General features: G+C 40.8%; 1 protein-coding gene across 2 annotated transcripts in view; it reads left to right on the top strand.

Annotated features, from left to right (window-relative positions):
- TTC7A (tetratricopeptide repeat domain 7A) overlaps positions 1-23,823 on the top strand; it is a 351,234-nt gene that overhangs the window by 122,532 nt on the left and 204,879 nt on the right. For both annotated transcript variants that reach the window (XM_033938375.1, XM_033938376.1), the window contains 2 exons: positions 4,900-5,037; positions 7,189-7,272. In XM_033938375.1, coding sequence (XP_033794266.1) covers positions 4,900-5,037; positions 7,189-7,272 — 222 coding nt within the window. The remainder of the gene's footprint in view (positions 1-4,899; positions 5,038-7,188; positions 7,273-23,823) is intronic.

Here is a 23,823-nt window from a genome sequence, read left to right as displayed (position 1 = left end):
AGGGGGAAGAAGGTGGGCATTAAAGATATTACTAGGATGATTAAGGAAAAGATTAATAAGGGATTGGGTAATTTAGGGGTAAGAATGTGTGCCATTGAGAGAAGTTCTTTAGATCTTAGTTAAGGAAGAAGGGATGAGGAAGACTATGATGAGGAGTTTAAAATATATTATGACTTTTAAGATATTTTCTATTAATGTCAATGGCCTGAATCATGTAAACAAAAGGAAAAAGGTATTATCATTTTTAAAAAAGCAAAACGCGGATGTTTATTGTCTGCAGGAGACTCATCTTAATATAAAGGAATCACAGAAACTAGCGGGTGGGTGGGTGAAAGAATGTTTTTTTGCTCCAGCAGCAGGTAAAAAAGCAGGGGTAGCAGTTCTTATAAATAAAAAGTGTATGGCCAATTTTAAGGTAGTAAATTCGGATCCACATGGAAGATGGTTACATGCTGATATGAGTATGGGAAATAATACCCTGACGTTGTTCAATATATATGCCCCTAATTCGAATCAATCAGAATTCTTTAAAAAGTTGCAGAGTATGTTGTTACCACTGGCTGCTTCTAATTTAGTGGTGGCTGGAGATTTTAATGCTGTAATGGATCCATTAATGGATAAAAAAACAGGTAAAAATATAAAATCTTTAGGTTTAGATAATTTGGTTCAATCATGTGATTTGAAGGATATATGGCGTATTCTTCATTTTAATGATCAGGAATTTTCATTTTGTTCACAGGTTCATAAATCATTTTCAAGAATAGATTATATCTTTATTTCATCACATAAGGTGCAGCAAGTGATTAAGGCTTCCATTGATCCCATTATCATTTCGGATCATGCGGTAGTATGGATAGATTACAATTAGATCAATTAGAGAATAAAAGACCTCTTTGGAGATTTGATAATGCATTGCTTGTGGATGAAAAATTTTTGGAAAATTTTAAAACACAAATTAGTGATTTCTTTCAAATTAATTTAGTGGAAGATACATCTATTGAAAATGTATGGGACGCCTTTAAAGCGACTATGAGAGGTCATATTATATCCTATTCAGCTTTTGTTAGGAAACAGATTAAAATGCAGTATAAAGAGTTAGAAAAAGAAATTAAAGTACTAGAAACTAAATTGGTAAGTAAATGGGAACATGATGTATTGCAAGCTCTTTTGAAAGCAAAAGGTAAATATAATGAATTAGCTTAAAAAATGATAAGAAGAGATTTGTTTTCCAAACAGACAATGTATTATAAAAATTCTAATAAGGCGGGAAGATTATTGGCAAATTATCTGAAAGCAAAAAAAAGAAGAACTAACATTAATGGGATAAAAGATGATAATGGTATAATAACCAATCAAACGGATATAATTTTAAAACAATTTCAAAAATTTTATAAGGACCTGTATTCTTCCGAGCCTTATTTGGAGAGGCAAAAAGATGGTAAAAATTTTTTAGATTTAATTAATGGACCTAAGGTTCCTGATCATATAAAACGGAGTTTAGATGAACCTATATCATTAAAAGAATTAGAAACAGCATTGAGATCTCTTAGAGTTGGATAAACTCCAGATGGTGATGGTTATACAGTAGAATTTTATAAAACATTTCAAAATGTCCTTTCCCCATATTTACTAAATTTATCTCAGACACAACTTATAAAAGTTGATATTAAAGGTACTATGGCTGAATCAGTAGTAATTGTTTTGCCTAAGCCAAATAAAGATCCTACTTTGGTTTCGAACTACAGGCCTATATCTTTAATAAATGTGGATAATAAACTTTTGGCAAAAATTTTGGCTTTGAGATTAGCCAAAGCTCTCCCACATATTATAGACACGCATCAGACTGGTTTTGTTGCTAAAAGGCATTCCTCTAATAACTCTAGATTATTGTTTCATATGTTAAATTTATAAAAAAAAATGGATGAACCGGCTTTTACAGTTTCATTGGATGCAGAAAAAGCGTTTGATAGGGTAGAATGGAATTTTATGTATCAGGCTTTAGAATGGTTTGGTATAGGTTCTGGATTTATACAAATGGTAAAAACATTGTATAGCTTCCCGATTGCAAGATTAAATATTAACAATATGTTATCTGAAGGTTTTCAATTGCAGAGGGGAGTTAGATAAGGTTGTCCTTTATCTCCTTTGTTATTTGATGTTGTATTAGAACCCTTATTGTTAGCAATACAGCAAGCAAGGGGGATACAGGGTATTCCATATTCTGATATGGAATATAAAATTTCGGCATATGCGGATGATATTTTACTTTATTTGAGGAATCCAGAGTCTACCTTATCTTGTTTATTGGAATTAATTGATATGTTTGGCAAATTTTCAGGTTATAAAATTAATTGGAGTAAGTCTGAACTTATACCTTTAAATGTTCATTGTGTAAAAGGACTATTTGACGCTTTTCCGTTCATATGGAAGGAAGAAGGATTTAAATATCTTGGCATTCAAGTTAAAAATACAATTGAAGATACAGTAAAAGAAAATGAAAAATTTGTATTAAAAAGAGTTACGGAGTTGTGTGAGCAATGGAATCCTTTACATCTTTCTTGGTGGGGGAGAGTTCAAACTATTAAAATGACGATTTTGCCTGTAGTTTGCTACCAAATGAGTATGATACCTATTTATTTTCAGGGGTCCTTTTATAAAAAGCTTAATAGCATTTTAACGAAATTTCTTTGGCTTGGTAAAATGCCTAGAATAGCTTTAGTATCTTTGCAAAAATCAATTAAGGAGGGAGGGGTAAGTTTTCCAAATTTTTATAGGTACCATCATGCCTATATTTTACGTCAGGGTATGTATTGGATCCTCCCAGAACTTATAGATAATGCACCGGATTGGTTATATTTGGAATGGTGCCTTATGTTTCCCCTAAATTTAGTTCATCTTCCAAGTATCAACATGCCTAGAAAATAAGATATTAATGGATACTTGGAAAACGTTGAGGTTTATTAGTAAATTAACACCTATTCCAATAAACAAGTCAAATAATCAGTCTTTATGGATAAACTCCAAGTTTAAAATTGGCGGAGCTCAAATCCTTTGGAAGGACTGGATTATTGCAGGCATTCGATCTCTGAATGATGTTATTTCGGAAGGTAAACTGCTGGAATTTTCACAATTGCAACATAGATTTGGTCTTAGTAAAAAACAAAGTTTTAAATGGTTGCAATTGAAGCAGGCCATTCAGGTTGGGTTCCCTGAATGGAAAACATTGAATAATCAATATAGTTTAGAGTTCTTATGCTTCCAAGCAGACTTCCTAGGGCATCAAGCCGCATTGTGGTATAAATTATTATCTGGATATTTGAATAAAAAACCAAAAAATGGTCTAAGAGACATTTGGAGCATTGAGATTAAGCACCAAATTACTGCATCTCAATGGCCACTAATTTGGTCTTGGAGAATGAGATGTACAGTGTCAGCATCTATGAGACAAACTTGGTTATTTTTGTTACATAGAGTGTTTTGGACCCCTATACGTTTGCACAAATTAGATAGTTCTAAGTCCAATAAATGCTGGCACTGTAATCTGGATCCTGGGACATTAGATCATTTACTTTATCATTGTCCCTACATTAAAAGTTTTTGGAATGCTATTTGGCCACAAATTAATAAATTGATGGAAAACCATGTAGCACTATCATATGATACTGTGTTATTTGGAATGATGATGAGAAAAAAAAGTCAAATTTCACCAGAAAATAACAAGCTTTTATTAGTCATGACAGGGGTTGCCATTCAGCATATAACCAACAACTGGAAGAATCATAGTAACCTTAATTATACATTTTGGTGGAATACAATTTGTCATATATTCAAAATGGAAAGAACAATAGCAATACAAAGAGGGACATATACTAAATTTATAAAAATATGGGGGCCATTGACAAAATATTGTAGTGAATGAATAGTAGGTTTTCTCTTCTTCTTTTCTTTTTTCGATATCTTCTTTATGGCACATATGGAGGGGTGGGTAATGAAAACAATTTTACATAAAATGTTATAATATGGTATATAATGTGTATAAGGTGATTGGAAAGTACTTGAAGGGTGGGGGGTGGGGGAGGGGACAAAAATATTTTCAGAATCTTATGTAGTAGATATAAAAGTGATATTGTGTATTAATTTGTTGTAATTCAATATTTTGTGCACTTGTTGTAAAATATGAAAATGAATAAAGAATTTTAAAAAAAGAACATAAGAATAGCCTTACTGGGTCAGACCAATGGTCAATCAAGCCCAGTAGCCTGTTCTCACAGTGACCAATCCAGGTCACTAGTACCTGGCCAAAACCCAAGGTGTAGCAATATCCTATGTTACACTGCTTTTCTTCTCTGCTTCCTGCTCTCAGCCCATTGGTCAGACATGCCTTAGCCAGCCAATAGATTGCAGTAGGAGGTGGGAGCAGTAGCTGAAGAGAAGCAACCCTTCTTCCTACCTTCCCTACAGCTCCACTTCCTGAAGATTTTGAGCTCTGATGTCTGGGCATTGCTGGAAAGAATGTTGGGGGTGTCCTAGCATCCACAGAACTGCTTCCTATTGCCAGATGGAGAAAAAGGGCTAAGAGCAGCAAAAGAACAGATGAGACAAAAAATAATGGAAAGTTGCAAGGGAAACATTTTCTTTGCCTTGATGCTTAAAACCTTTGATTTGTGCCCATGTTTTCTAAACACCTTTTTACCAACGATAATACTGTAGACCAAATATATTTATCACTTCCAAAAGAGGAGGAGATTAAAAAAAACAACCAATGTGCAAATCATATTTCTAGCAATCGTCTAATGCACAAAGAATGACATGAACATATGTTCTGCTGATAAAGGGTAAATAATCTCAAGGGCATGTCTCAGTAACATCCTGACATCCCCCTCCCCCTTTTTTGACTAGGCAAATAGAGATGCAGTAATCAGTCGAGCCCCTGATCAAAAGGATGATCGAGCAGTCAGTCTCCAGAATGCTTCTACAATATATGACCTTCTGAGCATCACAATGGGCATAAGGGGGCAGTATGTCCTGCTTTCTGAGGTAAGAGAACCCTGTTTTCAACTGAGGAAATTTCAGTAAACAAGTTGTAAGTGGTACTTATTTTTTCTGAGGACCAACGGGATTAATCAGCCGCACACCGCTGGTTCTGTCTACTGGTTTATCCAGCAGTAAGCATTCTACTACGCTATATAAGATCTAAGTTGCACTAAGGATACCGGTTTGATATTATTATTTTTCTTCCTCTTCTTTTAAATTTATTTTGTTAGGTTAATATGTTAGTATGCTAATAAATGTTTAATATAGTGCTTTAGTTAAATTGTGAGCCTTTTTGGACAGATAGGGACGTTTTAAGCATCTAGTGTTAACCACCTTGATCTGACAATAATTGTAAAGTAAAGCAGTATATCAAATAAATTAAACATACATGGCACAGACCTGGGAGCATTTCCTGGAAAATTCTGGGAGATGACTTTTCTGGCATACACAGGACTCTGCTCAACCATGAGGCCCCTTCAATTCTTTATCGGCACCAAAAGATCCAAAAGCCACATGAAGCATTAATGATCTTCCAACTCAAGTTGTCCTACATCAACACGGGGGTCAGGCTCACAGAAAGAGATCCAGGAATTTGGAATCTTCTGCTGTTCCTGCTCAGTGTATTAGAGGAGTTTCTCACTGAGCAAAGGGTAGAGGAGGGACTGAGACATCAAGCAGCACCAACCTCCATGAGCTCAGAAGTCCAGGACAGGGAGATTAGGGCTTCTGCTATCTGTCCTCTCGTACAGTGATGAGCCCAGTCTCCCATGGTTTTCTGTGCCATGCTTTCCCTTTGGCTACTCAGGAGTGTGTGACCCTTCCTACTGTCCAGTATTCAAAAGCAGTTATTCAGATGGCAATGTCTACTATCCGTACAAGTGTCAATAAGTGGGCCATCTGTTGTTTTCAGCAGCAGTATCTAGATAGTGCACTGAAAATGATGACAGACTGCTCTGGCATTATTCAAATAGCACTGGGATGATAATGGAGGTACAGCGGGGTGGGGGTGCAGATTGTAAACGTTATTGGTTAATGTTGATATTCAGACTAATTGCAGGAGCAAGGGGAATACCTTTTTCTTTGGAGAATCCCAAGCTCCGCTCCAACTCCAACCCTGCCCCCAGTCCCAGGATCCCTTGCCATACTGAGACAAACTGAAGGTCCGTCAAGCCCAGTATCCTGCTTCCAACAGTGGCCATCCCAGACCCAAGTACCTAGCTAGAACCCAAGTAGTAAAACAGATTTTATGCTGCTTATTCTAGGAATGAGCACTGGATTTCCCTAAGTCATTACAATACATTACATTAGGGATTTCTATTCCACCATTACTTTGCGTTTCAAGGCGGATTACAAAAGAGTTAAAGAGGGTGTTTTACAAAAAGATTTCTGGTCCTCAATTATGACCTATGGACTTCTCTTTTAGGAAATTAACCAAACTTTTTTTTTAAACCCTGCTAAGCTAACTGATTTCATCACATTCTCCAGCAACAAATTCCAGAGTTTGGTTGTTCTGTAAATGCACACATACATTATATACATGGATGGAGTCTGGGTGGAGCAAAGATGCATATTGCCTATATTTAGACCAGATCCAAGATGAGCATAAGTGCTCTTGCTTAACAGTGTATGTCAATATAAAACTAGTTATGCTAATATTCTATAAAGGAATGTAGGTGTCTACTTTCTTTATAGAATAGGTATCATATAGGTATCCTATAATAGAATTACCCACAATTTGGTTAGTGCACTGGGGAGTAAAACTTTGCATTATTATTGTGTTAGAGGAAGCCATGCAGTAAATGTTGGAGCTTGGCTCTAACACAAGGCTTATGCATTGTCTCCAGAGAGAAATCGGAAGTGCTGATTTTGTTCAGACACTAAAAACAGGTGGCTTCAAGATGAACTAAGAAGAGTGTCTGCTGTATTACTTTTATGTTTGATTTTTACTGTCCTTTTGTTTCACCCCTGAATGAGACAGTAGCATTTAAGTAAACTCCCTTATATTGTTGCCAAGAATAATCAGGCATCACTTAATCTTAGCAATGCGAGTGCTTGAATAATATACAGTTTAATAAAGCAGAAGTAAAACCAAAATCTAAGAATGAAAAATGTTTTGTTTTATGGATATCTTTTTTTTTCAAATTTGATTTGCAGTGTCTGGAGAGAGCCATGAAGTTTGCTTTTGATGAATTTCACCTCTGGTACCAGCTGGCACTTTCGATGATGGCTTGTGGGAAGGTAAGGCATAAATAATATCTCAGAAAATGTATGAAAGATAATTTGGTATTACAGAGCCTGTGTCTATTTCAAAGCTTTTCATGGGGATAAAAACATTATGGGCTGTATCCAGCTGGCATGGGGTGTGTGTTTTGTTTTGGGGTGTTTTTTTAACTCTGGCCGCCACAGGCTGAATTAGGTCCCAGTACTCAATAATGGGCCATGTGCCCTCATGGGCGTTGAATATTTGGGGCTGACCTGACTACTTTTTGGTGTCTGGATTTGTGCGAATTCTGACCAGTATTCTGACATTTATGCAACTCCTGGCTGAATATCAGCAGGGACCTGCATAAGTGGTTGCAATACTCCACTCTCAATGAACAAGGTCCCCTCTGATAGCCTCCTACCTCTAGTAGACCTCTTTTTGGACCTATCGTTAATCACTATTGGTGAAGTGGTCTTTGGGGCAGGAGCGCTGCCCACTTGCTCCTGCCTTTTAGTGACTCCATCATCAAAATGGCTGCCACAACCTCTAGCAGCAGTCTCAGCCACACCTATAGGTCCATTTAATCAGCCACCTAGAGTTACATATCTAAGATACTCAGAGGCCATTATATTAAAGTATGGTAATTTTCCACTTAGAGCATGGTAAATGCCCAAATTTCGGCACGACAAGTGCAAAGTAACTCTGGGGAGTGTTCCAGAATCTTCCCATGCAGTTAACCACATTAAAAGTATCTTTACTTTGTGTTAAGTGCATTGACGGTGAGGATGAACTTACCATTCCATGTTATCTGTAACAGTGATAGTGTGTGATAACTGCAATGCATAGTCTGTGCCTTTTCCCCATCTTAAAGCCGCCCATTTTCTGCCCCAGGGTTTGCAGTTAGTGAGTAAATTAGTGCATGCTAGCTGTCATACAATTGTAATAGTAGTTAACACAGTTTTGTGTTAACAGTTACTGTACATTAATTCACAGTCTACCTGTTTAGCACTGGTAGCAGGGACTCTGAGATGAACAACTAGAGCACATTTGAAGATTTGTTAGACATTTGATTTATGCTATTATAGCTAACTGCTGGTCTTAAACATTACCTTGCATTCAAGCCAGCACAGCAGTGGCGAAGTGAAGCCAATGCCCAATGGATTTCTAAGGTCTATGTCTCATATATGGCAATACATATCAGGACGGGCTGGAGTAAGTTTTGATGGCAACTCCAGTAGTTGGGAAGTCGAGATATACAGGGCAAACTTTTTTTTTTTTTCTGATGATCCCTGAAAATGGCAAGGAAGGATCAGGTACAAGTGGATCGATTTTTCACTCCATCAAAAATTATAAAGACTAGGGAGACACTTGATGAAGTTACAGGGAAATACTTTTAAAACCAATAGGAGGAAATATTTTTTCACTCAGAGAATAGTTAAGCTCTGGAACACGTTGCCAGAGGTTGTGGTAAGAGCGGATAGCGTAGCTGGTTTTAAGAAAGGTTTGGACAAGTTCCTGGAGGAAAAGTTCATAGTCTTGTTATTGAGAAAGACATGGGGGAAGCATGGATCAGTAGCATAGAATGATGCTACACCTTGGGTTTTGGCCAGGTACTAATGACCTGGATTGGCCACTGTGATAACGGGCTACTGACCCAGTAAGGCTATTCTTATTCGTATTTGATACAACATTCTTATGAGGGCAGGTCTTGTGTATCTGGAAAAACTAAGAAAAATGATAAGTGGAGTAGTGGCTGTAGATCTCTTATCATTTTTCTTAGTTTTTCTAGCTTTGGGTTGTATGTCGCTACCAAGGGGGGTTCTTTATGTATTCCAAGAAGATGAATTACTGAAAGAAATATTCCCATTTCCACCTGTGCTGGCCTTCTGTCAGCTACCTAATCAGAAATAGAAACTGGTAAAAAAACAAACTCTATACAAATCCACAAAGAAGAGAATAGGCATCCTTGCATTGTGGTAAGCTGCAAACTGTGCGAGCACATCTCAAAGGATCCCACGGTCACTTATATGGGAAAAACATTCAACATAAGAACATAAGAACATAAGAAGTTGCCTCCGCTGAGTCAGACCATAGGTCCATCCTGCCCAGCGGTCCGCTCCCGCGGCGGCCCATCAGGCCCATCGCCTGAGAAGTGGTCTATACCTATCTATACCCTTCAGTCCCTTTTTCTTCAAGGAATCTATCCAAACCTTCTTTGAATCCATTTAATGTTTTGCTGCCTACAACAGCCTCTGGGAGCGCGTTCCATGTATCCACCACCCTCTGAGTGAAAAAGAACTTCCTAGCGTTTGTTCTAAACCTGTCCCCTTTCAATTTCTCCGAGTGCCCCCTTGTACTTGTGGTGCCCCTTAATTTGAAAAATCTGTCCCTGTCTACTTTTTCTATGCCCTTCAGGATCTTGAAGGTTTCTATCATGTCTCCTCTAAGTCTCCGCTTTTCTAGTGAGAAAAGTCCCAACTGCTTCAATCTGTCGGTATATGCTCATCTTCTAATGTGGTCTATATCATCCAATACAAAAAGTGCAAAGAAATAGGCCAGATGTTAAAGACTAGAAGCAACTTACGCAGATATCATATTAAAAATGGCAATGCCAACCAGGAAGTCACCTTCGTCAGACAACACTTTGGAAAAACTGACCAAAAACTGATTTTGTGGTGAGAATACTGAAAAGAAATTTTAAGGCAATCCAAGAACATAAGACCTTTGAAATTAAAAATATAAAACTTAACAAAGGCCTTGGCTTTCTTTCACACTGCAAAGAAATTTAAACTGCTTTGGGCTAGATTCACTAAGCCGACCACTTAACGACCCCTTTGCGACCTGATTTCCCTCCAACCCGATTCACTAACCTCTGTCCCGATTATCCTCCGATATGCATATGCAAATGAGGGGGAACAGCATTCAAATGTAGGCAGGCAGTGATTCACTAAAAAAACAAAAAGCAACACCGACTGGGCTGGCTGATTAGCAAACAAGCGATTGCTGGGGACCAATCATTCATTGGTTTCTGAATGCATATCCTGCTTTTCCCCTGAATCTCCTGCTCTCTGTCCCGAAGCCACAATTCTCCTGCCACCCTGCTCTTCCCCAAATCTTCTGCTCTCTGCCCCGAAGCCGCGATTCTCTTGCCGCTGTGCTCTGCCCTGAATCTCTTGCCCTTCCCCGCTGTGCAAGGCCATGGTTTTAATCCTTGGGTTTAAAGCGGGTTAAAACCATGGGTTCGCGAAAAAGTTAAAAAAAGTAAAATTTAGCTCTGCCGGGCACGGAGGGCCAGCACATATGCAGACCATCTACAGATAGTCTGTGCATGTGTTTTGATCATTATAGAGCAGGGGTGTCAAAGTCCCTCCTCGAAAGCCGCAATCCAATTGGGTTTTCAGGATTTCCACAATGAATATGCATGAGATCTATTTGCATGCACTGCTTTCATTGTATGCTAATAGATCTCATACATATTCATTGGGGAAATCTTGAAAACCCAACTGGATTGCGGCCCTCGAGGAGGGACTTTGACACCCCTGCTATAGAGCGATCTGGACAGGCGGTTGGGTCGTGATTCCGATCGCCCTCGATTCGTGAATCAGCCCCCTTGGACACGGATCGGATCGGATCAGACCCCTCACGGATCAGGTCCGATCCGTGCCCTTAACAAATTTAGGCCTTTCTTTTCTCTGACTCCTACTTACCCACCCACCCCTCCCTCTTCCTGTGAAACTATCATTGGAATGCTTTCATGTTTCCCTTATGTAGAATGATATTTCTGATCTGAGGAAGAAGGGGTTACATTTGACAGCTAATCATAAAGGGCACCCTTTTATCAAGCTGCAGTAAAGCATTTTAGCGTGGGCTGGCAAGGTAAATACTCCAACGTTTGTAGGAATTGAATGAGCGTTAGAACAATTGCCTTGCTGGCCCATGCTAAAACACTCTACCACAGCTTGATAAAAAGGGGTCAAAATGAATTGTTAGTCCAATAAAAAAGGTATTAAATTATTTCCTTTATGTTTTGTTTTGTTTCTATACAATACCTTCTTTTTAATAAATTAGTAGAATAAAATATTTTGATAACATACAGTAAGTCTATCATAAAAGAAGAATGTGCTTCAAATCCAGTCTCACAGTCAGCGAGCCACCTTAGTAAACACACAAAGAGCACAAAATAATATTCACTAGAATTATAACATTTCTAAGTATGATGATAAATTTTGTACTGCTAATTGATTCTGCCCAGCTAACAGACAGCTGAACACTTCTTGCTTCCTGCAATAAATTTTCTTCACTTATGGATTTGTGTTTTGTTTGAGTAGTATTGATTGGTTAATAAATCAGTTACTTATTTCCTAGTATTGAGGGGCTAGCACCTCCCTCATAGGCTCAACACATGACACCCCTCATGCATTTGAGATGTCAATTAATTTTAGGTAAATGTGTTGAGGCAGATTTTAGAAAGGACATGGATAGGGGAATTCATACGTCTTAAGTCAGGACATGTGAAATTCTCATACTGTTTTCCAAGAGGATCAAGAAATGTAGAGCCTCACACAAAACAGGATCAGGGCTGCAGGTGGCAGTTCTGCACGTCCATAGGGACTGATGTTCCCGGTGGTAACCTTCAGCCCCCAACCATAGCAGCCCCTATAATAACCCCCCCTTTTCTGATTTAACATCTGATTCCCCTCCTCCAATGCCACGTTGCTTTCCCAAGGAATTCTTCCTCCCCCCTGGTGCATTTGCCCACCTTGTGGTTCTTTCACCTTGAAGATACCCAACTTCTGTGACCCAAACCCTATTATGAAGACATACCCCTGGCAGGCACCACCCTTCTGTGGGCAATTCTGGCCTTATCATGTGTCTCTGAAATCTAGTGGGGTGGGAACGAAGTGTACTTGCTCTTGTTGCAATGTTCCTCCAGGCTCAAAATGGCCACCGATACATCTATATTGCCATTAGAAGAGAGGCTTCTATATATGTATAGATGTTTAAAAGCTGCCATTTGCACATGGGTTGCTTCTGAAATAGCCACCGTAGTGTGCTACTTTGCATATTCCAAATCCAACACCTTTCATTTGGACTCGGACACAAGCAGAAGAGATAATACGCAAGGAGAGAAGGTGGGGGAAGAGAGAGTCCCTGCCGTCATGCTATGGTAACACCTCATGACTGGATTTGGGCCCATGGTTGAAGGGGTCCAGAGGGACTCCTGATGAATTGGCCCTAACAAATGATAGTCACTGTATTGACTCGACTAAAAGACCCATTTACTAACATTCGTTAAAACATGACCTGTGCCATGATTAACACATGAGTTTCCCACATGCTTAAGCCACTTTTAGAATGGCTGTAAAATGACTGCATTTTCTATTTACTTCATTAATGGACACATGCAAATTTTTTCCATTAGTGCATGACCATTAGCATATGGGCACTTAACTACATCTATTTTATAGACGGTTATGGCTCACGTGTTAACCATGCTCTAATCAGCATTTAGTGATGTAAGTACACTAACCAAATAGTGTTAGGCATGACTACTTTCCTCCCCCCAAACATGCTCCAGTGCTAAAAATATAAAGTATTTGCAATCAGATGCCAAAATTAATGTGGGATGCCTGAGCACACTGGTGGTAGTGAATTTTAACCTGCAGTAAGAACATGTAAGTGCTTACTGCAATTTTGTAAAAGGGCTCCTAAGTGAGGATATGAAATTAGAAGAAATCCCTGCTGCTGGATTCTCCAAAAGTATCAAGAGGAAACTACTTAGCTAAAAAAAAAAACAACAACAAAAACCATATAGGAAGGAGTTCTTAAGTAGACCTTTCTCTCTTTGAAACAGTAGATTTATAATAAAAAATAAAGATTTGCAAACAATTCAGATAGTAATTTTCAGTGCCATTTCCATGTGAATGAAACGGTACATTCTTGGACCTTCTTTTATTCAGTAAATCCACATTTGTCATAAAGGACCCAACATGGGCCGTGTTTCAGCTGAACACGCCTTCCTCAGGTATCCAAAATACTATGCCTGCTAACGAGGCGTGAAGTTACAGCGCTGAGGTACTCAAGCATTTTTCCCTGTCTTGGTGGGCTCACAATCTGGGGTAATGGGGGGGTTAAGTGACTTTCCTAGGGTCACAAGAAGCAGCGTGAACCCACAACCTCAGGGTGCTGTAGCTTGAACCACTGCACAACAATCTTTTCTTCATGTCAACGTGAAAGAACAAGTGTAGACACATTTAAAAATGATCTAAAATGTGAAATTAAAAATGACTGTATAAGTCTTCATATCCTTTCTCATAGCAGATCCAAAACTTGCCTTAACAGGGTTTATAATAAGTTAGTAGTAGACCCCAATTGTACCTGATTTGGATCCTAGAGGAAGAGTCAAACAGTTTCTGTTTGTATGAAGTGAATTTGGAGCCAAGGTCTCAACATGCTGGATCATATTGCTGCTGACAGAACTCTGGGCTAAAGTTAATTCAAAGTTACAGGATTAGGAGAAGCTATAACGAAAATGTCATTGAGTTTCAGTATCCCTTAGGGCAGGGGTGTCCAATGTCGGTCCTCGAGGGCCGCAATCCAGTCGGGTTTTCAGGATTTCCCCAATATGCATTGAAAGCAGTGCATGCACATAGATCTCATGCATATTCATTGGGGAAATCCTGAAAACCCGACTGGATTGCGGCCCTCAAGGACCGACATTGGACACCCCTGCCTTAGGGCACTGTCAGGTTCCTTTTTTCATAGTGGAAAAAGTTTGACGCCAAGAAGACCTTGCCGCCTTCAGTCTGTGTTATCGAAGCCAGCAGCCATGGGTTAAGTAAATTGCCAAGGAAAGTCACTCTGAGGCACTTTTAGGTTGACTCTACAATTATGGCCTTTATGGGAAAGTGGCAAGGAAGAAGCTAAATCACATAGTAACGTACAGTCAATTTAATATCCAATTTGCAAGTTCTTCCGGAATTAATCCAGCTACCTCTCCTCCCTTGTAACCCAAAAAAAAAAAAAAAACACCAAAACTGTTGTAACTTCACTGGAAATGTCCAGTTAGCTCTTTTGTAATCCGCCTTGAACTGCAAGGTATAGGCGGAATAGAAGTCCCTAATGTAATGTAATGTAAAGAAATCTACATGATATGTTGCAAATATTTGTAAAGAAACACTTCAGGGACATTGCAGACCTAGTGCGGATGATTTTGTGGATTGATGAGACCAAAGTGTACCATGAATACCGCACATCACCCAGCTATCACCAGCATGACAATAGCAGCATTATGTTGTGGGGAATGCCTTGCAGCAGTGCGACAGTGAGGTAGGCCCTTGAAGATGGAGGAGAAGATAGATGGCACGTGATATAGACAGATCCTGAGAGAATGCTTCTCGCAGAGCCACAGTGGACTGATTGAGTAGCGAAGTGGTTCAAATCCCAGTTCAAATCCTGCTGCTGCTGCTCCTCCTTAGGGGCCATTTGACTAAGCCGCATTAGGTGCAAAAATGTGTTTAACACAACTTCAAATGGTATATTATGGGATGCACTCAGAAGTATTATGGTAACTGCCAAATTAGCGCGTGCTAATCCAGGTGCTAAAAAAATTTGTATTTTTTTGGGAGGGAATGTTTAAGGGGGCAGAGAATATGCATTCCTTCACTATCCAGTCAGTGCATCCACATTGGTGCAGGATTAAAGTTAAAGGATCATGGACATGTATACCACCTTTCTTCAATCAAGGTGGTTCAATCAAGGTGGTTTACGTATACTATATGCAGGTAATATTTTTTTTCTCTCTCTGGGCTCACAATCTAAGTTGTGTACCTGGGACAATGGAGGGTTAAGTGACTTGCCCAGAATCACAAGGAGCCGAGTCCTTACCACGTACAAAATGGGTGGTAGTAAGAACTGACATGGTTTTATTTAATTACGGCATGCTAACGGCATATAAGAATAGAAAATCGACCATTCCATGGATGTGGTAAAAAATGGCCTCAGTGAGTAGGAAGGACTATCGTAACGGTGCACTAGGGTCAGTTTTTGTTGCAGCTTAGATTGTAAACTCTAGAAAAACACCTACACTTCCCCCTCCCCATTCACGGTTTCTGCATTCGCGATTTCACATAATCGCAATTTTTTTCTGGGGAGGGGAAAAATTTTAAAAAACATTTTTTACCTCCCTGCCGCCTTCCCGGCCTTACCTGGTGGTCTAGCGGGCTTTTGGGGCAGGAGCGATCTTCCTATGCTCCTGCCCCGTGCAGATCGCCATGAGGAAATGGCTGTAGGGAGTTCCTGTCGTAGTCTCGAGATACTATGGGAACTCACAGCAGCCATTTCCTCATGGCGATCTGCACAGGGCAGGAGCGGAGGAAGATCGCTCCTGCCCCGAAAGCCCTCTAGACCACCAGGTAAGGCCGGGAAAGCGGCAGGGAGGTGGGGGTGGGTCAGAGCCGGATAATCGAGGTTTTTCGCCATTTGCGGTCCGGCTCTGCCCGTATCCCCCACGAATAGCGAGGGAAAAGTGTACTGTACCTGAATGCTACTCACCTTGAGCTATATCAAAATAATGCCAAACAAGATAAATTAATGAAATCATCTAGGGAGTAGGCAGAAGATTCACCTTTCAGCCGGTCAAAGATCGGCAAGCACAAAGCAGACGCTTCAGCGGACTTGCTCAGGAAGATGAAAGTGATTGTCTTTGAGTGGCTCATTTAAGCATAGACCTGAGTTCAATAGTAAATCTGTCGCAAGACTTGAAGACGGCAATCCACAGACAACCTCGAAAAGTCTGAGCTATCCTGTCGAGAAGAATGGGCTAGAACTTCACCATGTTACATTCTAAATAACTTGTGGTGGTTATTGCTGAAAGGGAGTTTCTACCAAGCACCGAGTCAAGAGGCTGTGGAGCTTTATGCAGTGGAAGTTTTGGCTTTGCATTATGTACTTTTTGAATAGCTCCATAATTCTTTCATAGTGCAAGCGTGGTGTGTTCTGTAGATTAGTTCAGAGACAGATACTTGGGGAAAAGTTGTCAAGTGGGCTACAGTTAAGATGTGTTATTTTACTGTTAACCTTCGTTATTAGTAACTAGGTCTCCTTGTATAAAATGGAACCTGTGCTAAAATAACAGTTAGTGATAAAACAACACATCTTAATAGTAGGCCTTGTTGATGCCAATGCCTCTTCAATGCATTTTGAATTGTGGTTCAAGATTATTGTGGACTGACAGGTTGGAATTGTTATCAGCGAACTAATTAAGAGTGTATGGATGGATGTTAAAATGTGCCTTTTTTATGATTTTGTAATTGGTTGTGTGGGAGGGGTGGTGGATATTTTGTATCGTAAATTGCTTTGTGTTTTTAGGAAAATGATAAAACACATTTGAATAAATAACGGCATTGTTTTTTTGGACAGCAGAATATGAAAAGTACCCAAGACCTCTACAAGGCTTTGTGCTAAAGAAAGTGACTGTAACCACAGCATTTAGCTTCCTGCAGTTCTATATAGGTAGCAGCTGCTGCATAATTCTCTTCTCCTGCAGAATCAAAGGAAACAGCTTCACTCCTACATTCTCCTCAGCAGTCCCTCTCCTGCACCTTCCCACCAACGCTATCCTTGCACTCGGCATACCTCTTGCACCCGCTGCCTTTCCACCCCCACACCAGCTCCTCCTGGCAGTCTGGCATCTCATTATCCTGCTTGCTTTTGTGCCTTACTTCTTATCTACATACCACTTGTCTTTTCTCTTGCTCGCTCTTAGCGGTTCTCTTTCCAATACCTTGTATCTGGTTTAGTGTGAGATATCTCTCGAGAATTTCACCTGTAGAAGTATGCCTTTGTTAGTGTGCATTCAGCACATTAGTGTATCTTAAAAAAAGCATAATACAGTAGACTCTCAGTTAACCGGCACTCATGGGGATTGATAGATGCCGGATGAATATAGTTTCTGGTTGCTTGAGAGTTACTATAAAAATAGGCCTAACTAATGCTATACCCCATATTATGCCATACCATACAACTCACCTCCTGATAATACTCCCCTTAATGGTGGAAGTTCCTGAGCCTTTTCTGATTTAAAATTTAGCCAGGTTGCTAGAAGCCTAGGGAGTTTTTTCCCCCCCTTTTTAGTTTTTCTCCCTAGTTTATTGCTTATCCGGAGCGGACCAGTGATAATCTGTAAGTCTCTCTTTCTTAAGTCTTGGTTCTTCAGGGAGCAACAGCCTGTGGATTTTGAGGTCCATTTAATAAATATTGATTAAGTTGGTGGCTCTGGAACCCATGACATTACGTTTTGACACTGAATTTTGTTGTTTGACTACTGGTTAGTAAGAGTGTTTTATTCTCCCTGACTGTATATTAATATACCAGACAAACTGCCAGATATGTGGTAGGGAAAGCGTGGGTGTACTCAGGAGTGGCTTACCAAGTTTACTCAAATTTCTACCAGAAATTGATTTTATTTTCATTTTTATTTAAAGTATTACAGTATTTCTTTGAGTCATCACTAGGTGCGCAATTGTCCCAACTAGGGATAAATTTTTTTAGTTACGCAGATGACTTCACGATCATTTTCCCATTCACTACCTCTCTCTCCGAAGTTACTCCTATGGCAACAGAAGTACTAAATGTGATGGAACAATGGATGACTGAATTTAGACTGAAGCTAAATTCAGAAAAACAAAATTCTTCGTAGCCTCACCACACCCACTTGATACTAAAACAGCACTGCGCATTAACAAACTTAGTTACCCTATCCACTCTGCTATGAAGGTATTGGGAGTAATACTAGACCAGGGCCTAACCATGAAAGACCAGGTGGACTCTTTGGTCAGAAAGAGTTTTTTTTACTCTCTGGAAGCTTCGGTCCATTAGAGCATATTTTGATGCTTTATCATTCAGAATTATGGTACAATCCCTTATACTAAGCCAACTTGACTATTGCAATATCGCCTATCTGACAATTACCCAGAAGAACTTGCAGCGATTACAACTGGTGCAAAATGCGGCGGTCAGGCTGATTTTTGGACTGAAGAAGTTTGATCATGTTAACTCCTTCCTACCGACTCCTGCACTGGCTGCCGATGGAGGCACGTGCAAAATTTAAATTTGGATGTTTCTGCTTTAAGGTACTTTTCAGCCTAGCCCCCAGATATATAACGGACCTTTTCTCTTTTTCAACCAATCAACATATGAGAAGCTCAAACTTGAATTTTGTTTCCCCACCGGTTAGAGGATGTAAATTTAAAAGACATCATCAACATCTCTTCTCATATCAGGCAGCATTATGGGGTAAAGATCTGAAACAATTATTCATGCTTGCGAATATTTATGGGGAATTTAGGAAACACCTAAAAACATATCTGTTCCTAAAGTACGTAGGCAGCTGCACTGCACAATCTTTCCCCACAATAACTGACCGCTAAATCTTAACTCTGCTAGTACTACTCAATCTGTAACATTTTTTTAATCATTGTAAACCGCATAGAACTTCACGGTCCTGCAGTATATAAACTGTTATTATTATTTTATTTTTGCTGGTTGCTTGAAAGTTCTAGTTGCTTGAGTTAGCATGCCTTAATTTATCAGTTAGTATATACATAGTAAAGTAGTTATTTTAGAAATCTTATTTACGATTTGACTGTGCAAAAACTGTATATCACATCCAAGTCTAAATTCTGATTTTAATTTAGCATTTTGTACTGAGGTTTAAAAGTAACGATAACCAAATTATAACTGAAGGCATGTAAAATCATTTTCCGAATAGAGAGGCATCTCTCCCATTGAGAAATATAACCTGTAGGACGACAAAAGGTAACATATCCCAAAATATACCCTTTCCTATGAGCGTCGGGAGCAGCGTGGAGCATTCAGCGCAGCTCCCTACGCTAATAACCGCTATCGCGCTTTAGTGAAAGGAGGGGATAGTGTAGTTTTGTGGTAAAGTTTGTTTCAACATGATGATTTCTAAATTGTGCTTAAATGTAAATGTAAGAAAAAGCATATTTTAATATTTTCTTCCATACTGTGCGCCAATAAAACTGTAAATTAATACAGAAAAATAACATAAATGACAGAGAGCACTTTTGTACAACATAACCCAACAAGAAGATGAAACTAAATTAACTCAGTTGGCTAATTTACAGTATGTCCATAATACCAAATATAGTGTTTAGATAAGTGATGCAGATAGAGACGTAAATAGATTTGCTTTAGAAATATGACCAGTTTCTGTCTTCCTCTGTATCTTGCATTTCACTTTCTCTCATACCTTCTTGACTCCTAGACTAGGATGCCTGCCGTTTTTCTTAGTGCATTATAGAAGAGAAAATCTTTTTTATGAAATGATAAAATTTTATAAAGGCTCAGACATAATGGGCTAATTGTAACTACTGAACTAGTGGCAGGGTTGTAGGTTATATTGACCTTCCATGTCCTGAAAGGATGATAATTTCTCAATATGCAGTAGATGAACTAGAGTCTGAATGCCATTTTGTTTTGCCACTTGGGCTACTTTGAGTCATTAGTCTTAAATTTTGAAAGTTTTTGTTAAGCTGGATTGGCATCATCTCAGATTCAGCCCATAATAATTCTATTTTTCCATTTAAAATATATAAAGCCATATAAGAGGTGATAACTCTCTCCCCCCCCCTTTTTACAAAGCTACGGAAGGGGTTTTAAGTGCAGGCTGGTGCGCTGAATGCTCTGCGCTGCTCCCAACACTCGTAAAGTTCCTATGAGGGTCTAGAGCAGCGCGGAGCATTTAGCGTGCTGGCCTGTGCTAAAAACCACCATCACGGTTTTGTAAAAGTGTGTGTGGTAGGGGGAGTGAGGTTGGAAAAGTTAAAGATAGCAAACCGTGTTGATAGTTCTTTAGGGATATGATTAGTTTCTTTATTTTCAAGTTACTTATTTGTTTAATTTTTGTTACTAGTCTTTAAGCCTGTTACATTAACGGGTGCTAGAATAGATGTGTGTGTGTGTCTCTCTCTCCTTGTCCGCTGTCTGTCAGTCTTTCTTTCTTTCTTTCTTTCTCTTTCCTCGGCTGCCCACCACCACCCCTTGCCTGCTCCCCCTGTCCAGCAGTAGCCCTTCTCCCTTTCTTTTTACCTCCCCCGTTTCCAGCAGCATCCCTTCCCTGCTCCCCCTGTCCAGCAGCAGCCCTTTTCCCTTTGTTTTACCTCCTCCCTGTCCAGCAGCACCGCTTCACTGTTCCCCCTGTCCAGCAGCAGCCCTTCTCCCTTCATTTTTTCTCCCCCCAGTCCAGCAGCACCTCTTCCCTACTCCCACTGTCGAGCAGTAGGCCTTCTCCCTTCCTTTTACCTCCTCCCTGTCCAGCAGCACCTCTTCACTGCTCCCTTTATCCAGCAGTAGCCCTTCTCCCTTCCTTTTACCTTCCCCCTGTCCAGCAGCACCTCTTCCCTGCTCCCCCTATCCAGCAGTAGCCCTTCTCCCTTCCTTTTACCTCCCCCCTGTCCAGCAGCACCTCTTCCATGCTCCCCCCTGTCCAGCAGTAGGCCTTCTCCATTCCTTTTACCTCCCCCCCTGTCCAGTAGTACCCCTTCTTCTTTCCCTGCTCCCCCTGTCCAGTTTCCGCTAGCCTGGGCAGCCTCGGAGCTTTTCCTAGGCCGGCCCATCTTGCATTATCAAAGTGGGCTGGCCTAGCAAATGCCCTGCGGCTGCTGTGTTTGCTGGTCTGGGTGTGAGAAGAGGTGTCCCGGTAGCGCAGGAGTCAAACCGCCACCGCCGCTCAAATCGCTGCATGCGCTGCAAGCCGCCCCATGTGCTGCAAGCCGCCCCACACATCTCAAATTGAATTCAGCACGGATGCACACATCACGGCGGCAGGCATCACGGCCTCTTAAGTGCACATGCGCGCTTATGGTTTTATTATAGAGGATTTATTTACTGCTTCTTACAGTAATTGTCTAAGCAGTTTATATTCAGGCAATCAGTCATTAGTCTCTGTCTGTTCCGGTGGGCTCACAATCTATCTAATGTACCTTGGGCAATGAAGGATTGAATGAGTTGCCCAGGGTCACAAGGAGCAGCGTGGGACTTGAACCAACAACCACTAGACCACTCCTTCCATTCAAGTAGTCTGATGTTGAGATTGAATGTCTTCAAATATCAAACAAAGAAAAAACTGCAGACATGGGACCCTCCTGGTTTGTATAAAGGTGGTGACATTAGCCACAATATATATTTGATTTCATAAACCTAGCCTGCATTTTGTACCCTTGTCTGCAGTTTATTTTTTGTTTGTTTTGATACCACTTTACTGCAGACCCATTTGGATTGTGCTTTTGGTTTTGTCTTATAAGAACCTAAGAATTGCCGCTGCTGGGTCAGACCAGCGGTCCATCGTGCCCATCAGTCTACTCACGCGGTGGCCCTTAGATCAAAGAAATGGGCACTTTGACTTAATTTGTATATCATAAGTTAATTCATAAGCTAAGGGATCTTAACTCCCCCATGTTGCTTATCAACATGTAATTTTCAAGTAGAGATAAGGGAGGTTTATTGTTTGATTAGAAAAGGAGAGAGGTAACTGCTCTCAATATATGCTTAATTTTAGGAGTGCCAAAATAATGATGTGAACTTCTTTAATTTTAACTTTAAATCCGGAATATGTAAACAACTCCCCATTTACTAAAATATCTGAATAGAATAGTGGTTTGTTGCATGGCCTCAGCCCCACCACTCCACCACCAATTATAAGTTTATAGCGGGAAGCATTACGTGGACCTTCATCATTGGCCAATAAATAATTGTTTTCTTGTATAAATATTTTTTCTTACTTTTTCGCCTTAATTTAAGCTTTACATAAAAATACTAATAAGTTAAACTTTTGCTTTAAAGCTACTTATCTTCATAGCTGAAATGACCCGACATGTTTCGCACACCCGTGCTTTTTCAAGGGTCTCCCTATAAATAGAAGGAAAAACATTCCAGTATCTCTCAGAACTTATCCCTCTCTCTATAATTCACATAACAGTTCTTTTACAGTAGGATCTTAAACTACAGCCTTACCACGGCCGCTTCTGTCATCCGACTTACTGCTGATTTAAAGAGTAAGATGGCGGTGATGTTTCTCTATACATTTTACATAGCTCTTCATTATATGGTTACCTCCCCCTGCCTCCCATTGGATCCCCATTCAACCAATCAGTGACGCTCATTCTATCTCTTCATTCAAACCCGAACTACATGCCATAATTCTTTCATAATTGCTACTATTTTATTATGTAACTAGTGTTTAAGCCCGTTAGATTAACGGGTGCTAGATGACCGCCTCTCCTGCTTTTGAACCTGGGCAGGGGCAGAGGCAGAGCCGGGACGGGAGGGAGTGACGGTAGGAGAGCAATTTCAAAGCCTCGGCAACGGCGGCTCCTTGACCAATCCCCACACTCGCGGTCTGGCTGGCTTCCCCACCAAAGCCCTTCACAGCGGCAGCCCTTCCTGCATCCGTCCCCGCGTCCCAAGCCTCTCCGAAGGCCAGCTCCCACGAAAATGGTACCCCTCTGTCCAAAGCCGTGGTGGCAGCCTCCCTCAAGACACATTTCAAATCTGACATATTGTAATCACAAAACAGAAAATAAAATTATTTTTCTTACCTTTTGTTGTCTGGCATTATTCATACCATGTAGGGGTCCCAGGCTATGGTTGGCTTTTGATAACTCGCTTGCCAGGGCCCCTTCTTTCTTCTTCCCTCCCTCCATCCCTGCAGCTGAAGACAGGCACCTCCCCCCAGTGGTCTGAGACAGGAGGGAGCAGTTAGGAGAGGGTCTGAGTGCAAAGAGGGGCTCAACAGCGCACAACCACCTTTCCTTCCCTCCCTCCATCAGGTGCAGTGAATCCACCAAAGTTAAAAGGAGCCGCGTCGAAATCGGAGGCCTGCCACTGCCGTAGCACGTTCCCCTCTGCCTTGGTCCCGCCCCTTCTCTGACATATGGGACCGCGGCAGAGGGAACGTGTTACGGTGGCGGCAGGGCTCCAATTTCAAAGCAGCTCCTTTTAGCGGAGCTGAACTGTACCTGATGGAGGAAGGGAAGGAACGGTGGGGCAAATGTCGGCAACGGCAGAAATTTTTTGGCGGGCCAAGCACCGTGAAACTTTTTTTCTTTAGGCAGCCCCTGGGGGGGATGGGGAGTCGTCGACGTGCAGGCCGCTGTGAACAGGAGCGGCGGCAGGACCATGAGGCGGGAGTGAGCAGTTCGGCTTCCCCTATCTGGGGAAACCGGGGAAATCGCCGTGCCGAACTCAGCTGCGCGTCGGGAGTGAGTTGTTCGACTTCCCTTATCTGGGGAAACCGCCGTGCCGAACTCAGCTGCGCGTGGGGCCGTAGTAAGCGCGGGGCATGCTGCACTCTTGGCGGCCACGGACCTACGGATCATGGAAGCACGCCGATAAGACTGCGCATGCGCCGCCTACGGTTTTATTATATAGATTATGGCATCTAATTCAGGTACATCCAGCTTTGTAGGATTTCCTGAGGATAGCTTTCTCTAGAGGGATTACTGTGGGTCAAAAATTTAATTTTCAAAAATTTGGAGTGAGGGAGTGGATGGCTGGGGGGTGGG

Source organism: Geotrypetes seraphini, chromosome 3, assembly GCF_902459505.1.
Source record: "Geotrypetes seraphini chromosome 3, aGeoSer1.1, whole genome shotgun sequence".
Taxonomy (NCBI): Eukaryota; Metazoa; Chordata; class Amphibia; order Gymnophiona; family Dermophiidae; genus Geotrypetes; species Geotrypetes seraphini.
This window is presented reverse-complemented; position numbering and strand designations above follow the sequence as displayed.